Genomic DNA, 19,496 nt, shown 5'->3' on the forward strand with positions numbered 1-19,496 from the left:
AAGTGCAATATCTGCCAGAGATTCACAGCTTGTCTCAGCATCACATGTGTGAGAGGGAGCCCAGGTGGTGGGACAAAGGGCTCAGGGGTCCCACTGTTCAGTTGCATCCCATAGATCCCATCACAGACTTTCAACAACCACAGCGGGTGCTCACTGAGACAGAGAGAGAGATGCCAAAATAGTGATATCCAGTGCCAGCAGACATCAAACTATCAGAAATTCTGTGAACAGAGAAGACCCTGCTAGTGGAAAATGGCTTGTGAGGTATCATTAGAAAACGCATAACCTACTGAATATTATCCTCCTGTTAAAATGTGTAGTAACACTGTATGTAAAATTGTGAGATTTTACAGTATGATATTACTGAAAAAGTTACAGTTCTGGGGAACACCCACAGACCAGTTCCTCAGAGACAGCAAGGCAAACAGCTGGTCAAACAGCCATTCTCCTGCAGGGGGAAGGTGTGAAGACATTAAGGGCTGGTCTACACTACGGGGGGAAATCGATCTTAGATACGCAAATTCAGCTACGTGAATAACGTAACTGAAGTCGAATATCTAAGATCGGATTACTCACCCATCCTCACCGCGCGGGATCGATGTCCGCGGCTCCCCCTGTCAAATCAGCAACTCCGTTGGGGTTGGTGTTGTTCCGGAATCGATATAAGCGCGCTCGGGGATCGATATATGGCGTCTAGATGAGACGCCATATATCGATCCCCGAGCAATCGATTTTAACCCGCCGATACGGTGGGTAGTCTAGATGTAGCCTTACATTCCATCACAGGGACCTATTGAGGCTGTTGTGGAAAACGACCACAGGATTAATATTTGAATCAGCTCAGCCTGAGGCTCTTTTCTTGGTTACAAGCACGCAGGGGGCGACAGCTATTGGAATACTGTTCCTGAGCTAAAAATCACACAAGCCTTTTACAGCTTAAAACCACAAACAATGACACATACGTTGCACGTTAATTTCCTTATTTGGAATATATTGCAAAATATGATGCAGGTCAAAAGCAAGCTGAACAATCAGTTTTCCATATTTGGCCTTTCCTGTTATTTTTATTACACCTGGTGATATGGGAGCAAGACTCTCCATGTCTCAAGAAATGTCACTACCAACCTAGGCCATTTTCACATGCTGGGGTGCAATCCAGATCGGCGAGGAGTTGTGTCATCTGTAATCCTGGGTGAGATTCAGTGTTCTGCTGCTGGAGCTCCCCTGTCTGGATACTCCCAGCCAGCGTTCAAGGACGCACTGAGTGTCTGTATGATAAGTAACCCTGGACTGGCAGCTCTGACTCCAGCCGCCTGCTTGTTACACCCCAAGCACATTCTGGTTTGGGTAGAGAAGGCTCAGGGTTTGAGAGAAGGCTGGGGGTAGGAAGCTTCTGTTCATTATGCTGGACCTAACCCCAGTTTTACTTGAGTAAAGAGGAGATATTTGACATTGTGTGATGCTGCTCCTGTGCTCTGTTCCCAAAGTGTTCTGCAGCAGAGGAGGGTCTCTGGTAGTATGTATGTTACTGGCCTATTGGGGTGATGCTGAAACAGGACAGGGTACAGATGGCATTGTGGGGGTGGCATGAACCTTCACTCTTCATTTCCCCTTCCAAGAACAGAAGGGACAGGAATCCTTACCCAGCAAGACCATCGTCTCATAGTTCCCCTGCATGACATCTCTGTAGAGGGCTCTCTGAGTGGGGTCCAGCAGAGTCCCCTCTTCCCTGGAGAAATACACAGCCACCTCCTCGAAGGTCACCGGCCCCTGAAAGAGCAGGAGTCCAATACTCAGTACCTGCTGACCCACTCACAACCCCACTATTCACGGAACAGCAGCACCAGGGAAATGGAAGCTCCGGGAGGCACATGTTAACAGAGTCCCACCCCACCTTGCTTACAGCAGCCAGGAGGCATCAGAGGGTAGAAAGAGAGAACCTTTGTGTCTCCCATCTGACAGACAGAAGCAGGGTCTTCACATTTATCACATAGCTACTAGCCAGAGCTTAATATAGGAGATGGGGCTGTCTCTGGACCCTGATAGTGGCTCCCTGGTAGGAATCCAAGCACTCTCCAAATAAAATATATGGAAGAAAGGGGAAGTCAATCATAAAGAATAGAAGTTAGAAGGTCAGAATTGTAGTGCCCATTAACAAAGGTTTAGAGAAAATAGAGCCTATCAAACTAACGGGATATCCTTATTGGATGAGATCAAAAGTTTGGTTGCAGCTAATAGTATTGATGTAATATACCTAAACTTCCGTAAGGGACATGACTTGATTAGCACAATATTTTTACTAAAAAAAACTAGAATGATACAAAATAAACACGGCATACATTAAATAGATTAAAAACTCTGATAGTAAATGGGGAACCATGATCGAGTGGATTTCTTTCTAGCAGGTTCCTGCAGGGATTGGTTCTTGGCCCTGTGCTATTTAACATTCTTATCCATGACTTAGAAGAGAGTACAAAATCATCACTGATAAAGTTTACAGTTGCCACAAAGATTGGGGTTGGTGGTAATTAATGAAATGTCAGTAGATTCAGGCTCCATCGCTGAGAGTCTGGGAAGTTGTCCCAGCCCTGGCTGGAGGGTTATTTCCTGTTCCACAAAGAGGGGAAGTTCCATTCCCAACTCCTGTGCCTTGAAATTAGGACCTATCTGACACTACACCCCCATATTCATCATAGTGGTATGATTATAATATGATTAGGACATAATTATGATCTATTTTGTAGAAGATGCATCATGTGTGGTGTCACTGGAAAAGTTCTGATTTGCTGAATATGATTATCCTATTTGTGTGCACATATCATGTTCGTATCTGAAGTTATGGATATTGACTCTGTATCTGTATTTCAAATGTGCTTACTCTGGGTAACACCCACAATGAGCCTTTCAGGTACAACAATGAAGAAGCCAGACAGTGCTGATGGCTCAACAAAGACAATGGACTGTGGAAGAGCTTAGCCTTCCTGTGAATGTTTCAGCCAGCCTATGAGTCATGGCTACTATGACTCAGCAGGGCCTGTGACCAGACCACATGACACTAAACTCCATTTTAGTACCTGTATTTTTCCACAAACTGGACTAGGAACTGAGTTTGGAACAAAAGGTTCCCACCATATGGAAAAGCTACATAAGGTGGGGTGTGACATCATCTCTTGGCCTCATTCTCCACACAAGAGAACTTCTGGAAACACCTGAGAAACAAAAACGGATGTGGGGGAAGTGCTGCTCCCAGGATCAAGAGATTTCTAGCTTGTGTATGGAAACTTGGGGGACTGCTTGTACCATCAGTCAGGGTGAGAAATTGCTAATTCAAATTCTATCCATCTAGTATGTTAGGCTTAGTCTGAGTTTTGGTTATTTGCTAAATAATCTGCTTTGATCTGTTTGTTATCACTTATAATCACTTAATCTATCTTTCTGCAGTTAATAAACTTGTTTGATGCTTTATCTTAACCAGCGTATTTTGAGTGAAGTGTCTGGGGAAAATCTCAGCTTGTTGTGCACATCTGTCCCATATCGAGGGGAAGGGGAACTACATTAATGAGCTTGTATTATAGAGATCCCTGTGCACTATAAGATGGTATCATTCTGGATTTATACTACAGCAAGTGTGCAAGGTTGGGGAGTGGGAAATTGGCTCTTGTCTTCTATCTGTCCTTGAGTGGCTTAGGTAACGCACTCAGGTAGCTTAGTTGGCTGCATGGCGCCACCTGCTGTTGTGTTGGGTGATAACAGGCCCTGGAGAGGCTGGCGAAATCTCCAGCAAAGCAGTGTAAGAAGGGCTAGCCCAGCGTGAGGGTTAGAGGACACAGCAGTTCCCAGAAGCTCCACAAACTGCCTCCTGGGGGTGACAACCCATCACGCCCTACACTACACAAGTCTCAGCAGGTTTGTCACATGCTGTCCCCTCTCCTTTCTCCATCCCGAGATATTTCCTGCTTCCCACCACCTCTAGCAATTCCCACCCTCTTATGCATTTACTGCTCCTCAACCTCCAAGCAGAGCCCGCCACCCTGATAATCTCTTACCTGAGCCAGCTCCATTGCAGCCATTTCCTTGCCCCTGGGAGGACGAGATGATCTGCAGCGAAACATGGATGTTATTCTCTGGCCTGCCTGGGGTGAAAAGGGCAAGGTGTGAGAATTCAGACTAGGCTTTTGTCCATTCCCCAAGCCGATTGCCCCCAGCTTTTCCCCTGCTAATGCACATTCTAGGTTCTAGCACACTGTGAAGCACAGAGTGACCTTATTCCAGTACAGGCCTAGCCCCCTCCCACCAGGGTGTAACCCTCTGACACATGGGGAAACCCTCCCAGTAACAGTTCTCTCTCTTACACGATATCAAGTTTGCGGACAACACCAAGCTGGGAGGGGGTTGTAAGTGCTTTGGAGGATTGGATTAAAATTCAAAATGATCTGGACAAACGGGAGAAATGATCTGAAGTAAATAGGATCAAATTCAGTAGAGACAAGTGCAAAGTACTCCACGTTGGAAGGAACAATCGGAGGCCAGAGAAGAGCAGAAACAAAGGAGTCACTTTGGGGATTCTCCCTGTCATTGTCCCCAAGGCAGCTGTCTCAGGTTTACAAAGGTGTTTCATGTTCCAGCCTTTATACAGTCTCTCCTGGGAGTGCCCCTTTCATGGACTGGGCCTAGTTTTAGTTTTTGGTAGTTAACAATCTTGGTTTATTGTTCATCTAACCAGTATGTGTGGATTGAAGTGTGTTGGAAACTCTGTTTGGGATAACAAGCTGGTGCATGTCATTTTCCGCTGATGAAATGACAGACTTCATATGAGCTTGGGTCGTTCAGTAGCGTGCTGGACAGTGCAAGATGCACATTTCTGGGGGAAAGTTGGGCACTTGAGAATTTGCTGGTTTTCTCCTGAGGTGTAATTCATGAGTGGCTGTCTAGCAGCACTCAATACTGTGTAGCTGGGAGTGAGTTACATGCTAGAGACTGTGTGTTAATTGGCCAAGAGGGGCTGTTCTCGCGGGAAAAACAGTGGAAAAGGCACCCCATGCTGGAGGACTGAGGGGACAGCTATTCAACAGTCCAGATTGTACTCTGGGTAACATCACAGACACTCATTATGACAGAGCCTCTTACAACACAGAGAAAGTAAATCCATGTCCCAGAAATCGGAAGACTCCAGACAGAGGGCAAGTGTCCCTGGCACTGCTTCTTACTGACAGAGAGGTTCAGAGACAGTGCGAGAATCCTGGGGAAGCTGGGAACAGGAAGCATGGGCTGGCGGGGTTCGGTGGAGAAAGGGAACAGGAAGGGCAGAGGATATTACTGAATCCAGGATCTCAGCAGTACTAGATGACAGGATAGCACATAGTGCAGCCCATTGGAAAACACAATCCCAACTATACATACAAAATGATGGGGTCTAAATTAGTTGTTTCCACTCAAGAGAGTGATCTTGGAGTCACTGTGGATAGTTCTCTGAAAACATCCACTCAATGTGCAGCAGCAGTGAAAAAAAGTGAACAATGTAGGAAATAATTAAGAAAGTGATAGATATGACAGAATATCTCATAGATCATATTTGTAAAAACAGCAAATAAATCCATGATACACCCACATCTTGAATACTGCATGCACATGTCACCCCATCTCAAAAAATAGAAATATTGGAATTGGAAAAGGTTCAGAAAAGGGCAACAAAAATGATTAGGGGTATGGGACAGTTATGCCAGACCTAACCCCCAGTTTTCACTTGAGCAAACAGGAGATATTTGACACTGTGCAATACGGCTCCTGTGCTCTGTTCCCAAAGTGTTCTGCAGCAGAGGAGGGTCTCTGGTATTATGTGTGTCACTGGCCTATTGGGGTGATGCTGAAACAGGACAGGGTACAGATGGCATTGTGGGGGTGGCGTGAACCTTCACTCTTCATTTCCCTTCCAAGAACAGAAGGGACAGGAACCCTTACCCAGCGAGGTCACAGTCTCATAGTTCCTCCTGCATGACATCCCAGTAGAGGGCTCTCTGAGTGGGGTCCAGCAGAGTCCCCTCTTCCCTGGAGAAATACACAGCCACCTCCTCGAAGGTCACCGGCCCCTGAAAGAGCAGGAGTCCAATACTCAGTACCTGCTGACCCACTCACAACCCCACTATTCACGGAACAGCAGCACCAGGGAAATGGAAGCTCCGGGAGACACATGTTAACAGAGTCCCACCCCACCTTGCTTACAGCAGCCAGGAGGCATCAGAGGGTAGAAAGAGAGAACCTTTGTGTCTCCCATCTGACAGACAGAAGCAGGGTCTTCACATTTATCACATAGCTACTAGCCAGAGCTTAATATAGGAGATGGGGTTGTCTCTGGACCCTGATAGTGGCTCCCTGGTAGGAATCCAAGCCCTCTCCAAATAAAATATATGGAAGAAAGGGGAAGTCAATCATAAAGAATACAAGTTAGAAGGTCAGAATTGTAGTGCCCATTAACAAAGGTTTAGAGAAAATAGAGCCTATCAAACTAACGGGATATCCTTATTGGATGAGATCAAAAGTTTGGTTGCAGCTAATAGTATTGATGTAATATACCTAAACTTCCGTAAGGGACATGACTTGATTAGCACAATATTTTTACTAAAAAAAACTAGAATGATACAAAATAAACACGGCATACATTAAATCGATTAAAAACTCTGATAGTAAATGGGGAACCATGATCGAGTGGATTTCTTTCTAGCAGGTTCCTGCAGGGATTGGTTCTTGGCCCTGTGCTATTTAACATTCTTATCCATGACTTAGAAGAGAGTACAAAATCATCACTGATAAAGTTTACAGTTGCCACAAAGATTGGGGTTGGTGGTAATTAATGAAATGTCAGTAGATTCAGGCTCCATCACTGAGAGTCTGGGAAGTTGTCCCAGCCCTGGCTGGAGGGTTATTTCCTGTTCCACAGAGAGGGGAAGTTCCATTCCCAACTCCTGTGCCTTGAAATTACGGACCTATCTGACACTACACCCCCATATTCATCATAGTGGTATGATTATAATATGATTAGGAAATAATTATGATCCTATTTTGTAGAAGATGCATCATGTGTGGTGTCACTGGAAAAGTTCTGATTTGCTGAATATGATTATCCTATTTGTGTGCACATATCATGTTCGTATCTGAAGTTATGGATATTGACTCTGTATCTGTATTTCAAATGTGCTTACTCTGGGTAACACCCACAATGAGCCTTTCAGGTACAACAATGAAGAAGCCAGCACAGTGCTGATGGCTCAACAAAGACAATGGACTGTGGAAGAGCTTAGCCTTCCTGTGAATGTTTCAGCCAGCCTATGAGTCATGGCTACTATGACTCAGCAGGGCCTCTGACCAGACCACATGACACTAAACTCCATTTTAGTACCTGTATTTTTCCACAAACTGGACTAGGAACTGAGTTTGGAACAAAAGGTTCCCACCATATGGAAAAGCTACATAAGGTGGGGTGTGACATCATCTCTTGGCCTCATTCTCCACACAAGAGAACTTCTGGAAACACCTGAGAAACAAAAACGGATGTGGGGGAAGTGCTACTCCCAGGATCAAGAGATTTCTAGCTTGTGTATGGAAACTTGGGGGACTGCTTGTACCATCAGTCAGGGTGAGAAATTGCTAATTCAAATTCTATCCATCTAGTATGTTAGGCTTAGTCTGAGTTTTGGTTATTTGCTAAATAATCTGCTTTGATCTGTTTGTTATCACTTATAATCACTTAATCTATCTTTCTGCAGTTAATAAACTTGTTTGATGCTTTATCTTAACCAGCGTATTTTGAGTGAAGTGTCTGGGGAAAATCTCAGCTTGTTGTGCACATCTGTCCCATATCGAGGGGAAGGGGAACTACATTAATGAGCTTGTATTATAGAGATCCCTGTGCACTATAAGATGGTATCATTCTGGATTTATACTACAGCAAGTGTGCAAGGTTGGGGAGTGGGAAATTGGCTCTTGTCTTCTATCTGTCCTTGAGTGGCTTAGGTAACGCACTCAGGTAGCTTAGTTGGCTGCATGGCGCCACCTGCTGTTGTGTTGGGTGATAACAGGCCCTGGAGAGGCTGGCGAAATCTCCAGCAAAGCAGTGTGAGAAGGGCCAGCCCAGCGTGAGGGTTAGAGGACACAGCAGTTCCCAGAAGCTCCACAAACTGCCTCCTGGGGGTGACAACCCATCACGCCCTACACTACACAAGTCTCAGCAGGTTTGTCACATGCTGTCCCCTCCCTTTCTCCACCCGAGATATTTCCTGCTTCCCACCACCTTCTAGCAATTCCCACCCTCTGATGCATTTACTGCTCCTCAACCTCCAAGCAGAGCCCACCACCCTGATAATCTCTTTACCTGAGCCAGCTCCATTGCAGCCATTTCCTTGCCCCTGGGAGGACGAGATGATCTGCAGCGAAACATGGATGTTATTCTCTGGCCTGCCGGGGTGAAAAGGGCAAGGTGTGAGAATTCAGACTAGGCTTTTGTCCATTCCACAAGCCGATTCCCCCAGCTTTTCCCCTGCTAATGCACATTCTAGGTTCTAGCACACTGTGAAGCACAGAGTGACCTTATTCCAGTACAGGCCTAGCCCCCTCCCACCAGGGTGTAACCCTCTGACACATGGGGAAACCCTCCCAGTAACAGTCTCTCTCTTACACGTATCAAGTTTGCGGACAACACCAAGCTGGGAGGGGTTGTAAGTGCTTTGGAGGATTGGATTAAAATTCAAAATGATCTGGACAAACGGGAGAAATGATCTGAAGTAAATAGGATCAAATTCAGTAGAGACAAGTGCAAAGTACTCCACGTTGGAAGGAACAATCGGAGGCCAGAGAAGAGCAGAAACAAAGGAGTCACTTTGGGGGATTCTCCCTGTCATTGTCCCCAAGGCAGCTGTCTCAGGTTTACAAAGGTGTTTCATGTTCCAGCCTTTGTACAGTCTCTCCTGGGAGTGCCCCTTTCATGGACTGGGCCTAGTTTTAGTTTTTGGTAGTTAACAATCTTGGTTTATTGTTCATCTAACCAGTATGTGTGGATTGAAGTGTGTTGGAAACTCTGTTTGGGATAACAAGCTGGTGCATGTCATTTTCCGCTGATGAAATGACAGACTTCATATGAGCTTGGGTCGTTCAGTAGCGTGCTGGACAGTGCAAGATGCACATTTCTGGGGGAAAGTTGGGCACTTGAGAATTTGCTGGTTTTCTCCTGAGGTGTAATTCATGAGTGGCTGTCTAGCAGCACTCAATACTGTGTAGCTGGGAGTGAGTTACATGCTGGAGACTGTGTGTTAATTGGCCAAGAGGGGCTGTTCTCGCGGGAAAACAGTGGAAAAGGCACCCCATGCTGGAGGACTGAGGTACAGCTATTTAACAGTCCAGATTGTACTCTGGGTAACATCACAGACACTCATTATGACAGAGCCTCTTACAACACAGAGAAAGTAAATCCATGTCCCAGAAATCGAAGACTCCAGACAGAGGGCAAGTGTCCCTGGCACTGCTTCTTGCTGACAGAGAGGTTCAGAGACAGTGCGAGAATCCTGGGGAAGCTGGGAACAGGAAGCATGGGCTGGCGGGGTTCGGTGGAGAAAGGGAACAGGAAGGGCAGGGATATTACTGAATCCAGGATCTTAGCAGTACTAGATGACAGGATAGCACATAGTGCAGCCCATTGGAAAACACAATCCCAACTATACATACAAAATGATGGGGTCTAAATTAGTTGTTTCCACTCAAGAGAGTGATCTTGGAGTCACTGTGGATAGTTCTCTGAAAACATCCACTCAATGTGCAGCAGCAGTGAAAAAAAGTGAACAATGTAGGAAATAATTAAGAAAGTGATAGATATGACAGAATATCTCATAGATCATATTTGTAAAAAACAGCAAATAAATCCATGATACACCCACATCTTGAATACTGCATGCACATGTCACCCCATCTCAAAAATAGAAATATTGGAATTGGAAAAGGTTCAGAAAAGGGCAACAAAAATGATTAGGGGTATGGGACAGTTATGCCAGACCTAACCCCCAGTTTCACTTGAGCAAACAGGAGATATTTGACACTGTGCAATACGGCTCCTGTGCTCTGTTCCCAAAGTGTTCTGCAGCAGAGGAGGGTCTCTGGTATTATGTGTGTCACTGGCCTATTGGGGTGATGCTGAAACAGGACAGGGTACAGATGGCATTGTGGGGGTGGCGTGAACCTTCACTCTTCATTTCCCCTTCCAAGAACAGAAGGGACAGGAACCCTTACCCAGCGAGGTCACAGTCTCATAGTTCTCCTGCATGACATCCCAGTAGAGGGCTCTCTGAGTGGGGTCCAGCAGAGCCCACTCTTCCCTGGTGAAATACATAGCCATCTCCTTGAAGGTCACCAGCCCCTGAAAGAGTAAGAGTCCAACACTAAGGACTTGCTGCCCCACTCACAGCCCCACTATTTGTGGCAGAGAAGAGTGAATCAAATGGAAGCTCTGGGTGGATCATAGTCAGGAGAGTCCCACCTCGACCTGGCTCAGAGTATCCAGCAAATGCCAGGGTGAGGGGATGAAGAGAGAGCCCCTTATCTCTCCCAGCATATCCATCACCCCCCTACTAGCCACTGACTGATACAGGAGATGGAACCCCTAGCAGGGTCCAGGGAGAGCTCGCTGGTAGGATGCCCAACACCCTCCTCATTGTGAGGAGTGGGATATGAAGGGAGAGGCAGCTCCAATAAGCCTGACTCATGGGTGTCCCCTTTATATCTCACAGCAGCTGATGGTTAATGAGGTCAGGCTCCAGCACTAGGAGTCTGGTCAGTTTGACTAGCTCCATGTAGGTGGGTTATTTTCTCTCTTCACAAATTAGGGCATTTCCACCTCCAAACCTCCTGGGTCTGTTCCTAGAATCTAGGCCACTTAGTAAATAACTCCCAGCAGGTCTGCCACACCCTGGCCTCCTCCTTTCCCCACGCTGTGAATTTCCTGCCCCGCTCCAACCTCCAAACCAGACTCTGCAAACCTTCCCACCTCTGGTGTATTTGCTCTCCCTTTCCTCCAGCAGGAACCCACCAGCAACCCCCCGATAATCTCTACCTGGACTGACTCCACTGCAGCCATTTCTCTTCCCTGTCCCACGCCAGGCTGGGATGAGCTGGAGCAAAACATTCTGCAGCCTGTCTGGGGGAGAAGGGCAGTTGTGGGCGTTTCAGAACCGGTTTTAGTTAATTTCACATCACAATTCCTCCAGGCCCTTTCCCTGCAGACAGACACCCTAGATTCTGTCATGCTGGGAAATGCTCAATCTGTTTATTACATATTTAGACCTGGCTCCTCCTGCCAGGCTAAGTCCACAGACACATTTTTAACCTCCCTTCTCTCTCCCCTCACCCCTTCTCTGAACACAAGGCTAGAAAAGAGCAGAACCAAAGGAGTCACTGTGGGGGATTCCCTCAGACACTGACCCCACGGCAGCCACACCCCAGCAGGGGGAATATGGAGTCAGGAACTGGCTTTTGCTCTGTCTGATCCTTGTTTTGTTCACTGGAAAGTGGTTCTGCCCCAGGATGCAGCAATACATGTGTCTGGGTGGACTAGAGAGCTGGAAATCTCTCCCCCACATTCATTTCTCCCACTGCCCCTTTCAGTCTCTCCTTCCCCTGTCCTCTCTCCCTGCCCCTCTGGCTGGGACAGTCCCATTCCTGGGGGCTTTGCTCTCCCATGGCTGGATTTCCTCCTGGCAACCGCTAATGGGAGGAGAAATGAGGTGGTGTTGTTTGTGCAGAGTCACTTTCTTGCCAGACCCTAGGACATTCCCTGAGGTCTTTCAGTTACCTGGAGACTCTGGCTCAGAATTTAGTAGTAACAGGGCCCAGGACTGCCCTAGGGGGCTAGGACCAGCTGCAGAAAGTCATCCCCTGGGCCGGGCAGAGAAGAAGCTTTAATTAAGGTCACTTCCCAGCACAGAGCCCCACTGGGGGAGCAGCAGCTGCCAAGCCTGGTCTCCCAGATCACAATGGAGGCTGCAGCATCTGACCCAGGAAGCTGAACCCCAATATCCTGAGCAGAGAGGGACAGAGTGTATGAGCAGCTTCCCTCCTTTAGCTCTCTGGGGAGAGCAGCTAATGGGAGCCCCTCCTCACAGGGAGAATGGCTGATCTCATTTGACCCACTGTCCATCTGGAATCACTCCTTGTCTTTCCATACAGTGACTCTGGATTAACAACGGTCTCAATGACACCGGATTTCAGAAAGAATGAGTTCAGAACGCTGTGGAAAAGACCATCAGTGTGGCAGTGCTGACTCCCTTCCCACCTCCCTCACCCCCGCAGATCTAGGACAAGGACTGGGGGCAAAAATTTTCCAAACGGAACCGAAGTTCCTGCAGTTTTCAAAAGAGGAGAAAAGTAAATTCTGTGAATTTCACACTAACAGTGTTTGCTAAGTGGACAGAAAGTTATCACAGTGACAGGGCACGTGACTGGGGAATGGACTTGGTGACCTGGTGACTAGGAGCCAGGACTCTGGTACAAGTTGACCAGAGAGAAGGATCATGGTTAACAGCAGCCCCCAGACATCCCCTAGTACCCAGTGCCCAGACCCCCCAGCCAGGGGCCCCAGAAACCCCCCAGCCAGGATCCCATCAGATATTCCCTGGGACGCAGCCCCCAGAGTCCCTGGCCAGGGATCCCAGATACCCCTCAAAGTCCCACCGGCCAGAGAACCCCCACCACACCATGATTGCCAGGTTGGGAATCCCAAAGGGTTCCCCCCACCAAGAGCCCCCAGCAGCCAGGGACCCCCTCAAGGGACCCCCCCACTGGGAACTCAGTCCCTCACTTCCTGCCTAGGAACTTCCTCACCCTCCAGAACGATCTACCCTGACATTTGCCTGGGACCCCCTCCTCTGCCCAGTGTGAACCCCTGATGCTTTACAGTGCGACCCATCACTCTGCTTCCCTGGCATGCCCTCACCTAGTGCCAGGGATCCCCTCCCCCAGCTCTGTGCACTGGGCATGGCAACAAAACCAGGAACCAGCGGGGGAAGCACAGACAGAGCCCCTGGCACAGAACCAGGCTCCCTCTAACCCTCTGTCCCGCCTCCCCAAGAGACACCCACCCCCACTGTTCTGCAGCCACCAGGCCCCCAGCGATACCCACCTCCAGGACCCATAGCCTCAGGGATGGGCACATCAGAACCACCACCCCCGAACACCCCAAACCTCCACAACCCACCAACCTGACTAGGGTACCCCCTGCCCAGCCACCCAGAGGCCTCCCCCTACCACAATGCCCCTTCAGCTGCAATCTCCCCACACAGACACCTCCCTGCCCCTGCAAGTGTTACCTCACAGAGTGTGAGAAGTGGCTAGAAAGTTAACATCACCTCCTGCTGGCCAGTCACACAGGCAGAGGGAGCCTGGGGAGTGCTTCTTTAACAGGAGAATGGAAGGCCTGGAGGGCAAGAAAGATCCACGGGCTGTCACTAGCAAATAATAGCCACCATGGATCCACCCCAGAGGCGGCTGCATCTTAGCACATTGGGAAACAACCCATCATATTCAATTAGAAATAAAACAACTAGAGAGAAGTGGGGCAAATGTTTGGGGTATTTTATATCAATCTTTGAGACACGCAGAGAGAACCCTGTCACAAACGACATTTGATAACATGAGAGAAAACCACCAAGATCGGAGGGGATTTGATGTTGCTATTAAATAACTAGTGGAAAAGGGGGACTGTTGGACTGGATTTTATATGACTGTCCAATACATAAACAGAATGTGATGGTCCCCCCCGGCCACGGGGCAACCATTCACGTGAGCAGCTCAGAGCCCTTTGAGGAGCTGATTTAAGGGCGGGGGGGAGCTGGAAGGCTCCCTGGACAATGGAAGGGGGCCGCAGGGGAATTGGGAAATGGGGTCTGGGCAGTCTCCATGAGGGATGTGCTTCTCCCTTCCCTTCCCTGCCCTGGCAGAGAACGGGAACCTCATCCCATCCCACTCCAGTGGGAGCCATGTTCTGGGGAATGACCCAGAGCAACAATTTCCCACCTAAACAAGGACAAATCGCTGCAGATAAAATGGGTGGGAAAATCCACCCCCCATCGGAGAGATTTTAAATTGACATTTGAGAAGTATGGAGAGAAAAGGGAAAATCAGAGGCAATTAGAGAGCTGATCATTGGGGGGAGGGAGGAGAATCTCCCTGGATTTTATAGCCACGTGTGATAATGAGAGAGAAAAGGGGAAATCCTGAGAGAATGTGTGTGTGGGAGGAAGTGGCAAAAACAGGGACAGGATCCAGTTAACTCACCTCCCTCCCACCCCAGGAATGTCCTGGCTGCACAGAGACAGATCTACCCCCCCGACCCCAGGGACCTCCCGCCCCTGCAACTCCGGCTTCTCCTCCCACCTCGACACCTCCGCCCTCACACCAAAGGGGGGGGCTCTGCCAGCGCCTCCCCCTGAGCTCAACTCCTGCTCCTCCCCCCAGCCCGGATTGTGCCCTTTAGCCCCCCACGAACCCTGCCTCCAGCTGCCTGACCCCCCCCCGCCCATCAATTTCCTGCTCTACGCCCGCCCCTCTCACGCTCCCTGTTACTCCCCCGCCCCGCTCCAGTCCCGCACCCAGCACCCGGCGGAAAGTTACGGCTGGTCCGGGCAGGGGGAAGGGCAGCGGCTTCAGCGGCTGTTACTGGGTATGCGCAGCGCCCGGGAGTAGCACATTGCTATGGGGAGGGATTTAATACACCGCCCCCCCCCCGCCTGGCCCGGGGTCCGCCCCTCCCCCCCACACGACAGCCGGGCCCCGGCCCCCCCCATCCCAGCGGGGCGTGCGGATCCTCCTGCAGCTCCACTGGGGCCGAGGCGCCTTCAAGGCTTCTCCCAGGCTCCCTGGGGCAGAGTCACTTTCCTGCCCCCCAGCGCCTCTCATTCCCCGGGGCTCCGGGTCACAATGTCCCACCGCCCTTCCCCCGCCTGCAGCTCCGGCTTCTCCCCTCCCGCCCCCGCCAGCCACACCAAGGGGAACCGCGGGCCCCAGTCTCTGTACCCACCTGGATCCCAGAGGGGCCGGGGGCAGATCCTGGCTGCAGCTGAGAACAGCGGCTCCGCTCCGGCTCGGGCAGCTCCAGCGCTGCTGGCAGCACGTGGAGAACCAGGATGCAGCTGTTTAGCCCGGGCTCTACGTCACAATGTGCCAGAGTCCCGCCCCCAGGAGGTGTCCCGCCCCTGAGCTCAGCCAGAGCCCCGCCCCCAGGAGCTGCCCTGCCCCCGGGCTGTGCCAGAGCCTCACCCCCAGGAGCTGCCCCGCCCCTGAGCTGAGCCAGAGCCCCGCCCCCAGGAGCTGCCCTGCCCATGGGCTGTGCCAGAGCCCCGCCCCCAGGAGCTGCCCCGCCCCCAGGCTGTACCAAAGCCCCACCCCCAGGAGCTGCCCTGCCCATGGGCTGTGCCAGAGCCCCGCCCCCAGGAGCTGCCCTGCCCATGGGCTGTGCCAGAGCCCCGCACCCACGAGCTGCTCCGCCCACGCTCTGTGCTGGAGCCCCGCCCCCAGGAGCTGCCCCGCCCGTGCTCTGTGCTGGAGCCCCACCCCGAGGAGCTGCCCTGCCCATGGGCTGTGCCAGAGACCCGCCCCCAGGAGCTGCTCCGCACCTGCTCTGTGCTGGAGCCCCGCCCCGAGGAGCTGCCCCGCCCCCGAGCTGAGCCAGAGCCTCGCCCCAAGGAGCTGCCCGCACCTGGGATGTGTCAGAGCCCCGCCCCCTGGAGTTTCCCCATGTCGGGTCTCTGAGCTTTGTTCTCCTGCCACCTTCTTCCCAGCACCCCCTGCTCCCTTCCTGTGTCTGCAAACACCCCCCCTCCCCCGGGGCTGGCTGCAGTGCTCGCTGAGGCTGACTCCAGTGGCTGAAGTTGCCTCCATCTCTGCTTCACCTGGAAGGGGAGAGACAAAGAGAGGAGATGGTCCCAGGATGTGAAACCAGAATCAGGGGGTAAGGAAAGAAGGACTGTTTGGAAAGGTGGGTTTTTTGTGGGGGGGGGGTGAGCCAGAGGGATTCAGAAGAAGTTGGGTAGCAGAGGCTCTGGGAAATTGAGGGGAACCTCCTGGGTGTCTCAGTGTTGCCCAGGGTTTGTACAGCACCTTGCATAATATGGGGTCTCATCAGCACCTGGGAGCCCTGATGTCTGTTTCCTGATCACAGGCTCTGGGAATGGAGAGAAGGAAACCTCAGCACCTGAAGGTTAATGCAGCCCTGTGTGCAACCCCTGCTAGGGTGATCCGACAGCAAATGTGAAAAATTGGGATGGGGGTGGGGTTAATAGGCACCTATATAAGAAAAAGACCCCAAAATCGGGACATCTAGTCATGCTAGTCCCTGCTGTTCTCATAAGGGGTCGGCTTAGAGAGGGTTTGGCTACACTTGCAGCTGTCCAGTGCTGGGAGTTAAAGCTGTCTTCCTACAGCTGTTTAGGGAAAGCGCTGCAGTGTGGACACACTGACAGCTACCAGCACTCTGTCATAGCCACATTTGCAGCGCTGTTGGGAGTGGTGCATTATGGGCAGCTGTCCCAGCATTCAAGTGGCTGCAATGTGCTTTTCAAAAGAGGAGGGTGGGGTAGAGTGTGACACGGAGCGTGGGGGAGACAGAGCGAGTGGATTTTTGGAGCTGACACTGTGTCAGCTCCCTGCCTGGCAAGTTCAAGCCTCCTCCCCCACCCCTCTCTCATTCACTAAATGCAAATAGCCGCCTTTGTTTTTTTCCTCACAGACCAGATAAGCCGCTGATCCAAAACAGACCCCCCCCCGTGCCCACACGGCTGCTTCTCTCCTCAAGCAAACACCAGCTGTGGGTGTTCCAAAGGGATCCCCCTGCCTCTGCTCATTCACTGCAAACAGTAACTGTGTTTGGTTTTTAGATAAGCAGCTCCGGGAGCCTTGAGCTCACAACAAAACAAACAGAGGCATCACACCAAAACAAAGAGCGTTATCTCTACTTAAAAGCATTATGGGAAGGTTCCGGAGGTCAGTGACAGCGTAGTAAGATTAATCACTGTTTACACTGGCAACCCAGCGCGGCATCACCAGCTCTGTTCTCTTTATTCCTCTTGTCCAGGTGGAGCACATGCAGCACTGTAGCCAGGGAGATACAGCGCTGTATGTGCCTTGCCAGTGTGGACGGGGAGTAAGTTACAGCGCTGTAAAGCCACCACCTGCACTGTAACTCTCCAGTGTAGCCAAAGCCTGAGTTGTAGTAATAATAGCAGCCAAGAATCCGGTGGCACCTTATGGACTAACAGACGTATTGGAGCATGAGCTGTCGTGGGTGAATACCCACTTCGTCAGATGCAACAATAGTCCCATATGGGCTAGTGGTCAGGATTCCTGGTTTTCACCCAGGTGGCCTGGGTTCAACTTCTGGTGTGGGAAGAGTGCAGAGCTTTTGCCCAGAGTGGAGGCAGGAAATGAAAGGAACAGGAAGGGATCCTGCCAGCAGTGGAGTTAGACAGTGTAGGGAGGGGACCCCAGAAGTGGGGGTGGGGCAGTGGTTTGGGGGGAGATGAGGGAAGAATCCCAGCAGTGCGGGAAGTTGACAACCTGGAGAGCACAGGCCTGAAATGGGGACCTGGAAGAGTGAATGTGTCCCTCTAAACCCATAAACTGCAGACTAGGCAGGCTTGGAAGAATTGTGTATTTGTTGGTAAATGTCAATTTCTGTGTAAACACACAACCCAATGGCAAAATATTTCCATCAATAATCATCAAAATTGACAGATGGGCAAAGTAAGAAACATGCTGCTTGAGAGCTTATCATGTTGTAGGAGCAGCAGTGATCTGTATGCTCTGTATAACCTGTATGCTCAAAAGGTCTGTTAAACTCCCCCAGCTTGTGTCCTTTCCCTCTTTGAATGCCTGTGAAGTGGCTTTCCCACTCTCCTTTGGACCTCCAGTGAATGCCCTATACCCGGCCCATCTGGCCAGTGGTTCGCTGTGTTACATTCTATTGCACCTCAGGGAGACTGATCTTCATCGCACCGTCCATCACTGCGCTGTGGGACACTTAACTTAAAGGATCCTGACATCTCCACTGCCAGCCTGTCCTGGGAGCGTGAGTATGAGTGTGACACCCTCCCTCATCCCTTCTTTTGAGCTTAGCTATCAAGCTAATAAATGTGCTGCTTTGTGCCAAACTCTGGGGGGGAGGGGCATTATTAGTCCTCTCTAAGATTACTAACTGACCCAATTTTGGGTAACACAAGCAACATTGTTTGATCTGTTATTGTACCAAAGGGGCAGATGGTTGTCTATAAAGGAGGGTGAAGACTAAATGCCTCTGATGAGAATGGGATTTGAACCCATGCAGGCAGAGCATAATGGAGTAGCAGTCCATCACCTTAACCACTCGGTCACCTCATCTGAGCTGTCAAAAAATGGACACGAGGAGAAATCTAAGGCCGACAGAGATAGGGACACTAAGGAGTTTTTATATACTAAGCGTAAGCAGGGTCTGAATGAGCTCCCCTCTCTCACCTAGTGAGGAGCTGGGGAAAGACTTCAGGAACAGACCGTGTTTGCATAGACACACCTACTCTGCCTAGCTATGCAGCATGATGGGGCCGCTTTCCCAAAATGACCAGTTTGGGATGGTCTTGGGTTACAAATCACTTTAGGATTGAGTGGAATGAAATTTTATTCTCCTTCCTGTATGAATGAAGGGCAGCAGAACATACCTAGTCCGTCCTGATGGAGGGGTAGGTGAGTGAGGAATAGCTTTTATTGGACTGCAGACTCATAGACTCATAGACTCATAGGTCAGAAGGGACCAATCTGATCATCTAGTCTGACCTCCTGCACAAGGCAGGCCACAGAACCCCACCCATCCAATTTTATACAACCCCTATCCCAGGACCGAGTTATTGAAATCCTCAAAAATGGTTTGAAGACCTCAAGCTGCAGAGACACCACCAGCAAGCGACCCGTGCCCCACGCTGCAGGGGAAGGCGAAAAACCTCCAGGGCACCTGCCAATCTGCCCTGGAGGAAAATTCCTTCCCGACCCCAAATATGGCGATCAGCTAAACCCTGAGCATGTGGGCAAGAGTCACCAGCCAGCACCCAAGAAGGAGTTCTCTGCAGCAACTCAGTACCCATCGCATGCAACATCTCCCCGCAGACCATTGAGCAGACCTGTCTGGTGGTAATTCAAGATCAATTGCCCAAATTAACGATCCTATCATAACATCCCCTCCATATACTTATCAAGCTTTGTCTTAAAGCCAGGAAAGTCTTTTGCCCCTACTACTTCCCTCGGAAGGCTATTCCAGAACTTCACTCCCCTAATGGTCAGAAACCTTCGTCTAATTTCAAGTCTAAACTTCCTAATATCCAGTTTATACCCATTCGTCCTCGTGGCTACATTAGTACTAAACTTAAATAATTCCTCTCCCTCCCTAACGTTAACCCCCTTGATATATTTATATAGGGCGAGCATATCCCCCCTCAGCCTTCTTT

At 50.1% G+C, this 19,496-nt stretch overlaps 1 protein-coding gene and 1 non-coding gene across 2 annotated transcripts; both read right to left on the bottom strand.

The window, feature by feature from the left end:
- Positions 1 to 307: 307 nt before the first annotated feature.
- Positions 308 to 15,149, bottom strand: LOC127052624 (zinc finger protein 560-like). The gene is made up of 6 exons (XM_050956497.1): positions 15,050 to 15,149; positions 11,090 to 11,173; positions 10,270 to 10,396; positions 8,366 to 8,448; positions 1,644 to 1,770; positions 308 to 799 (listed from the first exon to the last, which is right to left on the bottom strand). The coding sequence occupies exons 2-6, from the start codon at positions 11,159 to 11,161 to the stop codon at positions 771 to 773; spliced, it is 438 nt and encodes a 145-aa protein (XP_050812454.1). The 5' UTR covers positions 11,162 to 11,173; positions 15,050 to 15,149; the 3' UTR covers positions 308 to 770.
- A 3,171-nt stretch (positions 15,150 to 18,320) lies between these two features.
- TRNAS-GCU (transfer RNA serine (anticodon GCU)) lies at positions 18,321 to 18,402 on the bottom strand. Its single transcript has one exon. It is a non-coding gene; the product is annotated as a tRNA-Ser (tRNA).
- Between the last annotated feature and the right edge of the window lie 1,094 nt (positions 18,403 to 19,496).

This window comes from Gopherus flavomarginatus, chromosome 5, assembly GCF_025201925.1.
Source record: "Gopherus flavomarginatus isolate rGopFla2 chromosome 5, rGopFla2.mat.asm, whole genome shotgun sequence".
NCBI classification, from domain to species: Eukaryota; Metazoa; Chordata; order Testudines; family Testudinidae; genus Gopherus; species Gopherus flavomarginatus.